The following is a 13,430-nucleotide window of genomic DNA, read 5'->3' on the forward strand; positions in this document are numbered from 1 at the left end:
TTGCTCAGCTTTCAAAAACCAAGTCTAATATCACTGTCTTCTCTTAGCTTTCCCAGGAAAGAAGGGTCTGGGACCCGGGCTTCAGACACTCATTTGTTTGGGAAGTAGTCCCAAGGATTATGAAGGACAGGAAAGAGCGTAACAGTAAAGGAGGGAAGGTCAATTCAAGAGTAAGTTACTGCTTTGCTCTATTCTGTAAATAAAGGGGCTCCATCCTATTGGATTTGCTCCCCATTGGTCAACTCCCCCCACCACACACACACACACATCAGTGTTAACACCCTTGCTTTCCTGCATTGTGCGTGAGTGTACTTTCTGGTGCAGAAAGTAGGAGATGTGTGGTGCTGTCAGGGTACACCTGTGTGAAGCTGGTTGCCATGGCAATCATTGAAGTAAAAGTGATCTAAAGAGGATGACAGGCAGTGCACAAGAGGTCATTTTCCTAACTTGCACAGAATTAGCCTTGCCCCATCACACCTCCATGGTGCCAGTCACAGACCTCTGCTTCATGGCCTTTGTTCTGTCGCTTTGTGATGATCCATTCATATATTGAGTATGAATTTCTAATCAGTGGTGACAAGATCTTGTTCATTTCAGAGCCTACTGAACTCAGCAGAGTAAACAGCAAGCAGCATATGGACTTAGGACCCCTCAATGTGGTAAAAAAAAAACACACATTTTAAATTAATGGGAAGTGTTATGGCAGCCAGTTTATTTCTCAAGTAGCCAATATGACCATTCAAATGAGAACTCAGGATGCAGTTTTAAAAAAGGAGAAATAGGTCGGGTGGGCTCAAAACAAAAAACAGCATAGACAAAGATGTACTCATCCATGATCCCGGGAAAAAGGAATTATTTTAACAAAAGTATCAGTTACAGTTCGTGGAATTTTTTTCTTCAGGAAACCTGACAAAAAAAGAAACATTACGTGGGTCATGTTACCAACCACTCCGTTTATAATCCTAAATACATTTCAGTATGTAACTTATATTGCTAATATCTATCTTTAATCTCACTGGAGCCCTACAGTGACTCCCCAGTTCACTCAGAATGAAAACTATTGTCCTTACAATGACACCTACAGCTCTACGAAATGTGGTCCTGTTACCTTTCTAGCCTCCTCTCCTCCTGCTCTTCTGTGTGTTCACTTTCCTCCACCTTGCGGGCCTCCACCAGGGACACTCCCACCCAGAGTGTATGTACCAGCTCTTTCTTCCATCTGATCATTTTCTCCTGACATCAGCTTGGCAACTCCCTCAGCATGGCAAGACTGCTCAAATGCCTCCTTCCCAACAAGGTCTATGCTGAACCTCCTTTTTTTAAATTTTTTTTTATTTTATTTATTTATTTTTATTTTATTTATTTATGATAGTCAGAGAGAGAGAGAAAGGCAGAGACATAGGCAGAGGGAGAAGCAGGCTCCATGCACCGGGAGCCCGACGTGGGATTCGATCCCGGGTCTCCAGGATCGCGCCCTGGGCCAAAGGCAGGCGCCAAACCACTGCGCCACCCAGGGATCCCTGAACCTCCTTTTTAAAACCTGCACCCCTACACCGCTCTGAACTCTTGAGGTCCATGTCCTGCCCTACTTTTTTTCTCTTTTTCCATAGCACTTAATCATCCTCAACAAATATGTAATTAATTTATTATGTCTATTGTTTCTCTTCCCCTTTGCTAGGATGTGACTTCTATCAGGGTAGGAAACTTTGCCCTTTTTATTTATTGGTGTATCCCAAATGTGCAGAATAGTTTTTGACACATAGGTGTTCAATAAACACTTACTGAAGGGATGCCTGAGTGGCTCAGCAGTTGAGCGTCTGCCTTCAGCTCAGGGCATGATCCCAGGATCTGGGATCAAGTCCCACATCAGGCTCCTTGCAGGGAGCCTACTTCTCCCTCTGCCTCTGTCTCTGCCTCTCTGTGTCTCTCATGAATAAATAAATAAAATCTTAAAAAAAAATAAACACTTAATTGAATGAAATATCTTGAAGCTTTGAGATAACAATATGCTTCACGATATAGAGGACATGCTGTCCATCCAAACGCCGGTAGGGCACCTACTGTGTGCTAGGTGTGGATAACATAGACATGGTTCCTGTCGTCAAGGAAGTCTCAGGCTAGTGTGGACACAGGCAGGGCCAGACAATTACTGGCCAGAGTGACAGGCCCTCTGACACAAGCCTTGCTGTGGCTTTTGGGTCACAGAGACGGGGGTTTGTATGGTCGGGCAGGAAGATGTTATGCAAGAGCACCACACTGAAGCTGACTCTTCCTATAGAAAGGGAACTATTTAGTAAAAGGAAGGACATTGGACTGGATTTTGTGCACACATACTTGCTCATGTGCGAGTTATAAAAATGAGAGTCATAACAGTTTTACATTTCATCTTAAACACCCCTTCAGAATCATTACAGAATGAACTTTTCCCCTTGAGTTGGTTACTTGCTTTCTGCCTCCCCTCTCTCCCCTCCAAAAGTATAGGCAGTGTATAAAATAAATATACAGGCAATAAAACTTCATACATCTCTCCTTCACTAATGAGGAGAGACTTTGAGAATCTATGTAGGTTTATAATTGTTCCTTTGTCTATTGCGTTATGTATTTCTTGTCAGGATCATAATGCAATTGTTTTATACATATATATGTATCATGAATTTATATAGTTCTCATTTAAAATATCCATTGATTATGTGTTTATAAAGGAAGTTTTCTGTATTCAACTATTAAAAGAAACCTCTGGCTTTATTTTTTTCTACTTGTTTCACTCATTCATTCAACAAACTATTATTATTATTACATTGTTTAAAAGATTTTATTTATTTGAGAGAGAGAGAAAGAGATATCAGAGAGAAGGACAGGGGGAGAAGCAGATTCCCTGCTGACCAGGGAGCCCTACACGGGGCTTGATCCCAGGACCTGGCTCCATCATGACCTGAGCCAAAGGCAACCACTTAACCCACTGAGCTACCCAGGTGCTCCTCAATGAAAGAATTGTTAAGTGGTTATTATGTATCAGGCATTGTGCTGGGTGCTATGGATACAAAGAGGAACAGAAACATGTTCCCTACCCTTAAGACGTTAGTAGTGCAACAGGCAGACTAGTGGAAAAATCAGAACACTGAAGTCCTACATTTAGTAGGAGAGAACGATTTAGGGCAATAGTTACAATGTGCAGGTCAGATGTAGCCCACATACGTGTTCATTTGGTCCAATAGTGTATTTTAAAAATTTGAACTGTTTTTCACAAATTAATTTTGATTTCTGGCTTGACTTAAAAGACGAATCAGAAGGCTTGGCAACTCTGAGCCAGAGTTCCAAAATGGCAACAGTTAACTAAAGCTGAGTCAGAACCAGCCCATTCAGAGGGAGAGAGATGGGGAGCTAAGGGCAGAAGGCAGAGTGCCCCTGAATGTGGATGGGCTGGGAACTGGGGAAGTGTGGCAGATTCCAGGCAGAGAGAATATTTTGGTTATGGTCCATATTTAACTAAGCATCCAACCATATACAAACCCACACAGACTTTGACAATTCCATCCCCGTCTTGCCCATGACAGCATTCATAAATGTCTGTGAAATGAACACAATCAAAGAATTTTACCTCTGGAGATTATTTCATAAGTCATTTTATAAATGAAGAAGCAGCAGTCTAGAGGGGTTGAGTAATTTGCCCGATGCAGTGCCGACATGAGCCTATAGCTGTTAACAGATTGTACTAAAGGCCTGAGGGAACAGAGGGGAATTGCAACATAGAACAGTATAGTGGGCATCTGTTGTTTTACTTACCCAGCATCCATTCTTCCTCCCTCTGGAAACAGTACCCTTATTTTGCTCCAGGAGCCACCACTCCTCATTCCATGTGCTGCTGGTGGAACTGAGTCCACCTGGCTTCTTAGATGGCATGTGACCCAAGCCCAGCCAACCACACGCATCCTCCTGGAGCTACTGAGAAAGAGGCATCATCCTACCAATGGCAGCTGCTGGAAAGAAACAACGCAATTCTGAATGATGCTATTAGAACCTAACCTAAGACACCATGATGTAAGGAAAAAAAATAAAAAATAAAAAAAATAAAACACGGTAAGCCCAGATTCTTGGGTAAATTGCTTAACTATTCTGAACCTCAGTTACCACATCTGTAAGTGAAAATAATTCCTTACCTCAAAGGGCTGCAAAGAAATAATGTCTGTAAAATGCCTGGCACACAGTAGGAGCTCATTAATGTTGGCATCTTCACTTTCCCTTCCGAATAATGTCAGATGGATGTAGCATTACTGTAATTAAAATGTAAGAAGTGCATTGGCAGACGTTCCTTACAACATATTGAGAACAGCTTTTTCAGTAGCTACCTTATGCGATTTCAGGGAACTGGGGAGGGAAAATAAAATAAAATGCAGCTTGTTTTCCTGGAACAATTCAAGCCATATCCAATGCCTGCCAAGTGTAGCTCCTAAGTCTACGTCTGCATTCATCTATTATTTCACCTCTGTGTAGATAAAGTGGTTTTCCTACCCGCTCACTGGCCATTTTCTTTTTAAAATGGGAACTCTTAAATCCCTGGCAATCATTTAGCTGACAGTTTGGATCATAATGTAACAATAACATTAGTGAGCAGTTGTGTGACAGTTCCTGCTTTTAAAGCACTTTACAAATCTGGGCTAATTAGCATGAACGCTAACATGCCAGCTTTTCATGGATTAATATTGCAATTATACTTTGCTTTTTCAATAAAAATGCAGTGATCCCTTTTCTCCAGAAATAGGGAGAAATGAAATGAATAAACTGTCTCTTCAATGGATTCAAACACTACGCAGTTAAAATGTGAGTCAGATACTTTGACTAAATGTTCCTCTAAAAACATTTGTGAAGACTTACAGGTACGGCACCTCTCGCAAATTCTGTTTCAGCATCAATGAGGGAAATAGAGGGACAGAAAATAATGTGGGACAGAAAAGGAATTTGTAAACTCAAGGTAAGTTTCCAACCTTCAAAATACAGTTTCCACTCATTTCTAGATTTAAGCACCTCAAAGAAGTCTGAAAATTATGATTATGATTTACTCTTAAGCCAGATGAGAAAATACCAGTTTACGTAGTATTGCAAAAGACCTTATTCTTTCTGTTGTGAATTAAAATACAATAGATTAAGTATAGAAGGATAAAGACTTGGGTTGGGATCCCACCTCTAGTACTCAGCTATAGAACTGTAATTTTTCTGAATTTTGGTTTCCTCACTTCTAAAACGGAGGCTGGGGTAGGGTGATAATACTTACTTTGCATGATTCTTGGGAGGTCCAAAAGTGATAACACCTTACACAATATCGGGGATATGACAAGTGATCATATTAGCCCTGACCCACCCTCTCTATTTGTAATTAATCTTCCCTTCCTTTCCGCTCTAAAATTAATCTGACATTCATTCAGTTTCAGTTTACAGAAAGCAGGGCATCATAGTGAATGAAAATGTTTGTGTTAGGTATTATAAATAACTAAATTTAAAGGGCCAAGAATAATCATAAAAGTTCATTGTGAAGGGAAGAGTCATATGTTTATACGATCACTTGAAAACTCCTTCGAACATACTATGAAACATACTATGAAAACATGCTATGAAACCTAGAGATATCTCAGTTAAATCTGATCATTTTGTCCTCTGTTCTCTGTGCAAAGTTAGCAAAAAGTGATGTGAGGAGGTATAACAGTAGAAAGGCTGGCTGAGACAGAAGGCTGTCTTGAGCACACTTAAATTGTTTCATTCATTCATTCATTCATCAGTTCAACATTTATTGAGCACCTATGACATGTCAGACACCATACTGAATGTTGCCAGTATGAGGACTAGTACAAGGAATAGCAGCTATAGCTTTTGTACTTTAAGGATTCACAGTCTCGTGCTGGAGCCAGACAAGTGAATGAACAGTTACAATAATGCGAGCGATAAATGCTAGTAGGTGCATACTCAAGGCCAGTATCTAATTTCTTGAGAAGTCATAAATTCTCTGAGAGAAATGGTTTACCTTTTGCAGTTCCTGCCACATGATTTGTAGAGGGTGAGCACTCAGTACAGGATCAAAAGACCCATATTCTGGTCCCAGCTCCGTCTTTGACTAGCTATGCATTCTTTGATGGTCATTGCAGTTTTCTGAGCCTCAGTTTCCTCATCTGTAAAGTGTTGATACCAGTTGATACCAGTCCTCCCTGGGTTATTGTAAACATCACTGGTCATGAGAAAGAATTTTTAATTAATTGTAAAGACCTCTATAAACTAAGTCACATTCTTAAATGTTTTTTTTTTTTTTTGTATTTTAAAATGGAAGTTGTTTAGTACTTCACATAATCGCTGAATCATCCTTTTCCTTAAAGAAAACAAAAAAGAAAGAAAGAAAACCAACAGGTAAGGGTCCTTCATTGGACCCCAAGCAGGTCCAGCTTCATCTTCATTGGACCCCAAGCAGGTCCAGCTTCATCTTTTTAGCAATCCAGGTAGCCATTTACTATTATCCCCATTTTACCAATGAGAGAAGTGAGGAGCCAAGAATTTGCCCCGGAGCACAGCCGCTTCCAAGCCCAGGGTGTGTATCTGAGGACCAAGCCTCAGAGAAGGCCGCGCTCTTTTCCCTGGAGGCCCCGCCCCCCGCCCTGGAGGGGGCTGGACGAGGCTTAAGCCCCGCCCCATGACGCACGCGGCCCCGCCCCCAGGCCTCCACCTCTCGCGGGATCTCTCGGGAGGACGGATGGGGTTAGGTCCCATCATGGCGGCTGAAGAGGCGGATGTGGATATCGAAGGGGACGTGGTGCCAGCCGCGGCACAGCCCGGGTGAGGCGTAGAGACCGGGTCTCGCAGGGACGGGGAGGAGCGCGGGCGCGAAGAGAGTACCCCAGAGAGGCTTGGGGTCCGGCAGGGACCCGGGGAGCGGAAGCCCATCCGCCGGGCCAGGGTGTCCCGGCGGCCGGACCGGCGCCGCGCCCACACGGCCTGGCCTGTAAGCTGCCGCTGAGCCGGGCGGGCGGGGACCCGGGGCTCGTGTCGGACGGCCATTCCCACCTCTGGCCGCGGTATTCGGAGCGCGCCGACCCCGCCTAGCACACTGCACTCTGACCAGCGATTAGATTGCTACTTCCGTGGTGTCCACGCCGGAATCCACCCCGCCCCCCCCCCCCCCCCCCCGTGGACGGCGACCCGACCTAGGGCGGAGCCTCTGCACCGCACCTGAGCCGCGGGATCCCTGTTCCCAGCGCTTGTAAGCCCGGTGACCTTGGCCGTGCCGTTTCTTTGCCTCCCGACGACAGGTTTCCTCCCCGACCTGGGGTTAGTTGTGAAGAACTTCCAGGGAGGCAGGGCCGCACAGCTCTGGGGTCTCCAGCGTGGGCCGGCCTTGCCCGTCCCTTAGCCCCGTGACCTTGGGCCAGACAGGTAACTTGCCGGGGCTTCAGACAGCTAGCTCCTGGGGAAGCTGACAGGCCTGGTGTGTGCCTCCCAGGGTCATTGTGACCTATCGGTAAATGTTTTCCCTTCTTCCCCACCTCCTTACCCTCGCGTGAAGGGTATCGTGAGAACCTAGTGAGGGCCCACGGTTTATTTAATGCAGATTTCCTGCCGAACAGGCCAGTGTGGTTCCAAGCAGCATCCTCCAGCTTGAGAGATCCAGCCCTTTGCTTGCTTTCCAAGTAAGAAATCGATGCATACTATCTTCAAAATGTGCTTGCCCAGCCACCGTTTAGGATTGGAAAGAGGCCTGGACTGGTCAGGAATCACAAGTTCTAAACTGAGCCAGTTTATGTTGCTTATAAAATATCAACAACCAAAAAAAAATAAATAAAATAAATAAAATAAAATAAAAATAAAAAACAACCTCGTTAGAAGTCTGTTAGGTTGACTGAACCATGGGGAATCGCCAGTCTTAGACCATTTTTAGCTTTAAAATAAATGGTAAAATTTCATTCATTCCAACCTCATAGTAGGGCCTCTATAAATTATGGAGAGCAGTACCCGCTCTGCCCCTGGGGGACTAAAGTAGCGGGTGTAAAGTTCTGCTGAACCCTGAAACGGTATAAAAATGTGAGGAGTAATTAAATTCATATGGTCATTCTCTCCCAAACCTTTAGGCAAAGCAGTCCAAAGCTATACTGGTAAATAGGGAACTTTTATTAACAATCATTTTTCAAATAGTGAAAGGGAATAAAGGGGAAAGGAAAGAAAATGAGTGAAAATACCAGTGAAGATGACAGAACATGAGAGACACCTAACTCTGGGAAATGAACGAGGGGTGGTGGAAGGGAAAGTGGGCGGGGGATGGGGTGATTGGGTGACAGGCACTGAGGGGGGCACTTGAGGGGATGAGCACTGGGTGTTATGCTGTATGTTGGCAAATCGAACTCCAATAAAAAATATACAAAAAAAAAAAAACCAATCATTTTTCACATTTGTGTAGATCAAGTTATCAGGTTAGTTTTAGTGCTCTTGCTTGCATGATTTAATTTACTTTTCACAGTAAGTCTGACAAGTAGGCAGGGATACTTACCTGCAGTCCAGAGAAAAGTGAATTGGCCTTGGAATCACAAAAGGTCATCTGAGAGCCGTGGCTCTGCCCCTTTTCCATGGGTTCTTCTTTATTTTTCTGATCATGTTTAATTTTTCTGCCTTCCTTTTTTCTTTCCTTTCTCTTTCTATTATGCTCGAGCCTTAAATCTTCTGGTGACGCTTATGATCATCTTAGACTCACGCAAGCCAGATTACAAAGGGTATTGGTCCCTGACAGTGAGAGCCATTGCCTTACCCAACTCCAAGGAACATCATTAACATTATATTTTGGTGAATGGTGCCCTCTGAAATGTGTTGGTACAGCTAATGATAATATCTGTGGAACCCTTGAGGATTAATTGAAAACACGCTTTTAAGTACTTGCGAAATTCTAGGTACCAAAGTTAAGAGGTGGCACTGAAACCTTGATTTCCCTTTCACTTCTACCTTTCCTCCTCATCTTCCTTTTCTCCTATTTGTCCTTTAAATCAGTGTTCCAAGGGGTTTTGTCATAAGACTTCTCACTCACCACACAGTCCCTAGTTATATCATCTCTCAAGACTTTAATTTCGTTAGGTTGGATCATATAAAGTTTTGTCACTGTTCAACCATTTTTGACCATTAAAAAAAATGGTGATTTCCTAAAGTTCCACCTATTACATACTGATGTTTCCCAAATCTGTCACCAACCCAAAGCTCTCTCTTGAGCTTTAGATCCATTTATCTAATTCTCTGAATCTGTCTGTTCTTGGATGTTCCACAAGCATCTCAATCTCCGCTTATAAACGTTTCCCACTATACCTGCCATCTGCTTCTCCAAGTTCTCTAGTTCAATAAATGGCACCATTCACCCAGTAACTCAAGGCACGGACCTACACTTTATCCCTTTTCTGTACCTCTTTCCTTCCACCCTTCTATTAGTTGCTAAAGGTCTGTTAATTTGAAGTGTCCTCTCAAATGTATTCACTTTGCTGTTCACACTGCTTATTCTGTAGGTCTAAGTTACTGTCACTTCTTTAGTATTTATATAATCACTTCCTTTTAACTGCTCCTTGTCTCTTTAGCTCCCTTCTATTCTTTTTTTTTTTTTTTTTTTTTAAGATTTTATTTATTTACTCATGAGAGAGGCAGAGACACAGGCAGAGGGAGAAGCAGGCTCCATGCAGGGAGCCTGATGCGGAACTCAATCCCGATCCCAGGACTCCAGGATCACTCCCTGAGCTGAAGGCAGGAGCCCAACTGCTGAGCCACCCAGGCGTCCCACCCCCTTCTATTCTTGCCTGAAATTAGAGCAGTCTTTGTTACATCCAAATCTCATCATATTATTCCCTTCAAACTTCGATTTGCTTTATGAGAAAATCCTCCTTCCTTCCTTAACTCCTACAGACGTGGATGATCCATGTCCCACCTACCTTGTTCATTTAGTCATTCAACAGATGTTGACTGAGCACCTTTTCTATGCCAAGGCTTGCGTCTCTAGCAGTTCCAAAACTAACTCCTTGTTCTTATAGAACTAACATTTTTATTGGGTAAGAAACAGTAAAACTTACATGTGGGCCAGATGGGGATAACTGGAAAAAGATAGAGAAGAGAAAGTGGTTGTTGTGTTAGCTTTATCATGTATACTTACCCTGGAAAAGTGGCCCTGGAACTATAGGACTTCAGAGGTCAGCATGGATGTAGTGGTAGGCTGAATTTGAAAAGGGAAGAAGCCATAGAATTAGCAACCAATTGAATGTACATTGTGAGGAAAATATGGGCAGGCTCAGATTTCTGGCTTGGGCAACTAGCAGAATGGATATGCCTTTGTCTGAAACAGGGAACAATGGAAGAGTAGCAGATTTGACAGGAATTTCTCAGGGAAGGTTTAAACTTGTTAATTTGTGCTATCTATGGGGATTCAGGTAGGTGTCCAGATGTATACACCAGAGGTATGGAAGTTGCTAATCCTTATTGAGGAGCTCTGTGTAAAGAGATGTCTGCATTAAGTGAGGGGCGCCACTCCTGAAATGAGGGGCGCCTGGGTGGCTCCATCATTTAAGCATCTGCCTTTGGCTCAGATCATGATCTTGAGGTCCTGGGATCAAGCCCCCCACATCAGGCTCTCTGCTCAGCAGGTAGTCTGCTTCTTCCTCTCCTGTGTTCTAATCTCGCTTGCTCTCTATCTCAAATAAATAAAATCTTTAAAAAAAGAAAGACCGGAAGTGATACTAGTCCCACTTTCTGCATCCTTATCCTTGGCAGACCTCATTAAGCAAAGGTTTCCTTCTGCTGATCCATGTCTCAGAATCCTTTCTTTAGCATTCCTGGCAGCCTCTACCAAATCAGAGCTAACACCTGAATTAAAACCTTTTGCCATCAACTGAGGGAAGTTACTGCTTTTAGTTTATTGTAGAAAGCCCATTAGTTCCACAACTTATTGTAACCACTTTAGAATTAATTGAAGATTCAAAAAGATAAAGCTTTTTGCAGTCTGAGAGGTACAAAAATTCTTATCACAGACTAGGTCTGGGAAAAGTCAGTAATTTTCTGGGAAACTTTATAACTTCAAGATATAAAAAAACAAATATTGAATTTAATTATATCATAGTTTGGTCTTCTAAAACTTTTCATCTTTTTTGTAAGAAGTGAACAAGGTGACTTTAGAGAATTTTTATTAATTCAGTGAAAGGAGTGAGAATTAACAAAGTTTAATCCCCCATGAACATAGAAAAGGCCCCAAATAACCCAAGTTAATTTTTTTTATTAATATCAAATTTTCTTTTTACTGTCCTATTTTTTTTTATTTTGGATCTTTGATCATCTATTCTTTTTTTTTTTTTTTGGCATTTTTGAGGGCAGCGCTGTTATTGATGACTTTTATGCTTTAGCTATCACTAAAAGAATTGATTGTAAATTTGAATTCCTATATACATATGGATGCTCCTCAAAAGAACTCTGAAGTGTTGGTTCATGGCCATAGAGCATGTTGTGGTTGCTGCTTTGGGGTATTTTTTTTCATGAAGTTATTTCTTAGGAAACAAGAGAAGAGAACAGACTTTGCTGGTTAGCAGTTGAGATAGGGTGGCTTAAAGACAGTTTATATTCCACAAATTAAAGAAATAGAGGAGGCATTTCTGCAATGTTAAGTCTCTTAGGAGAAGAAGGGAATGAAATATTTGTTTAACATCTGTACCCTGCCAGTCACCGTGCTGTTTAAATGGTACTTGTTAATTGGTATAATAGCACTTTTTTACCCATTTTCTTAATTATTACAGAAGTGATGGAAATACAGCATCTGTTTTACAAGATCACTATCTTGATTCATCGTGGAGAACTGAGAATGGTCTTATTGTAAGTATTTTATGAAAATAATAGGTGCACTAAGCTTTTAAAAAGAATACCTCTTTTTTCCTTAGTGCTAGTTCTCAGCAGTTCCAGGGGTAATATGCCAAAAACATTTTTCTTACTTTAAAAATAAACTTATTCTTATTTCTTTTGACTTTGAAATGACCTGTTGGGAAACAACTTTGGAGCCACCTAGATTTAGGTACAAATCCTCGTTCTACAACTTACTAGATTTGTGAACCTTCTTTTCTTCATTTAAAAGATGGCGATCATTGCAGGGTTCATTTCTTTCATATAGCAGTTATTTATTGAATACTTACTATATGCCAGACACTACACTGGGTTTGGGGGATACAGCTATAATCGAGACAGACATAGTCTTGCTCTCAAGTTGCTTATGCATTAAAAGGGAATTAGGCAATAAACAGGTAGACATAGTAATTATAGACCATAAAGAAACCTGAGATGCTGGCTGAGAGTAACAAGGTGGGGAACCTATTTTAGATAAAGTTGTCATTGAGGGAAACAGAAGGTGACAGTTAAGTTGAAAAATAATAGGAGTAGATGTGTGAAGAGTTGAGGAAAAACATTCTAGGCAGAAGGAATAGCAGCACAAAGGCTCTGTTTGAAAGCCAGTGTCTAGAATATGGTAGGAAAGGGGGGAGTGGCAGCTGTGACAGGGTTGGAGAGGCAGACCAGTGTTCTGTCATGCTTGTATGAAGCAAGAGTAGAATCAAAAGACCAGTTAGGAAACATCTGTGGTAATCTAAGCAAGAGTTAGTGGTAGCTTGGCTGAGATTGTTGTAAAGATGGATAGATTTTAATTCTATCTATTTGGAGGTAGAACTGCTTGGTAGATTGGATATAAGATTGAGAAAAAAAGGGAAGAATCCAGGATGATTCCTAGGTTTCTAGGTGAAATAACTAGGTGACTAATACTGCTATTTACAAAGTTGGAGACATAGGGAGAAACTGTTAAAGGTAGGTGTTAGCGAGATTTGAATATGTTAACTTTGAGAAGCCTACTAAATATCCAGGTGGACATTGTGAATGGTCAATTGGACATAACAGTCTAGATAGAAAGAAGAGCTTGAAGTGCTTGAAGAGCTTGAAGAGTTTCAAGCCCTAGATAGAGCTTGAAGAGACCTGAGCTGAGAATTTTCTAGATAGAAGAGCTTGAAGAGACCTGAGCTGAAAATTTTCTAGATAGAAGAGCTTGAAGAGACCTGAGCTGCAAATTTTTAAGTTTTGAGGGCTGAAAACATGTATGACCACTTACGGAGAGATTGTGGCTTACGGGAAAAAAAAAAGAATTGTGAGTTTTGAAGATAGGGTGAAATTTCTAGCAACATGCTCACTACCTGATACTTCTCATACTTGATTGATAGCTGTTACAACTTTACCATGAGTAGGAGCCTGAGCCTTGGAATCCAGCAGTCCTGTGTCATATCTCTACTCCTTCACTTGAAACACTTGCCTTGCTATGGATGCATCAGTGAAGTAATAATTCCTATCTCACAATGTTATCCTGGGAGTCAGATATGTCTGCATAGTAAATGGTAACTTTATTGTTTTAAACATAGAAG

General features: G+C 41.8%; 1 protein-coding gene and 1 long non-coding RNA gene across 6 annotated transcripts in view; one reads left to right on the top strand and one right to left on the bottom strand.

Annotated features, from left to right (window-relative positions):
* Nucleotides 1–684: 684 nt before the first annotated feature.
* On the bottom strand, nucleotides 685–7,468 carry LOC102155678. 5 transcript variants are annotated; one of them, XR_005359705.1, is made up of 5 exons: nucleotides 7,207–7,468; nucleotides 6,014–6,214; nucleotides 4,158–4,271; nucleotides 3,784–3,977; nucleotides 685–906 (listed from the first exon to the last, which is right to left on the bottom strand). It is a non-coding gene; the product is annotated as an uncharacterized LOC102155678 (long non-coding RNA). The 5 variants fall into 5 exon arrangements; XR_005359704.1 differs by having other exon boundaries at nucleotides 3,784–3,974; nucleotides 7,207–7,465; XR_005359708.1 differs by lacking the exon at nucleotides 7,207–7,468 and adding an exon at nucleotides 7,042–7,137 and having other exon boundaries at nucleotides 3,784–3,974.
* The window catches only part of MYSM1 (Myb like, SWIRM and MPN domains 1), a 42,845-nt gene continuing 36,123 nt past the window's right edge, over nucleotides 6,709–13,430 (top strand). The window contains 2 exon segments of the mRNA XM_038537395.1: nucleotides 6,709–6,813; nucleotides 11,775–11,850. Coding sequence (XP_038393323.1) covers nucleotides 6,731–6,813; nucleotides 11,775–11,850 — 159 coding nt within the window. The 5' untranslated portion in view covers nucleotides 6,709–6,730.

Source organism: Canis lupus, chromosome 5, assembly GCF_011100685.1.
Source record: "Canis lupus familiaris isolate Mischka breed German Shepherd chromosome 5, alternate assembly UU_Cfam_GSD_1.0, whole genome shotgun sequence".
Classification (NCBI taxonomy): Eukaryota; Metazoa; Chordata; class Mammalia; order Carnivora; family Canidae; genus Canis; species Canis lupus.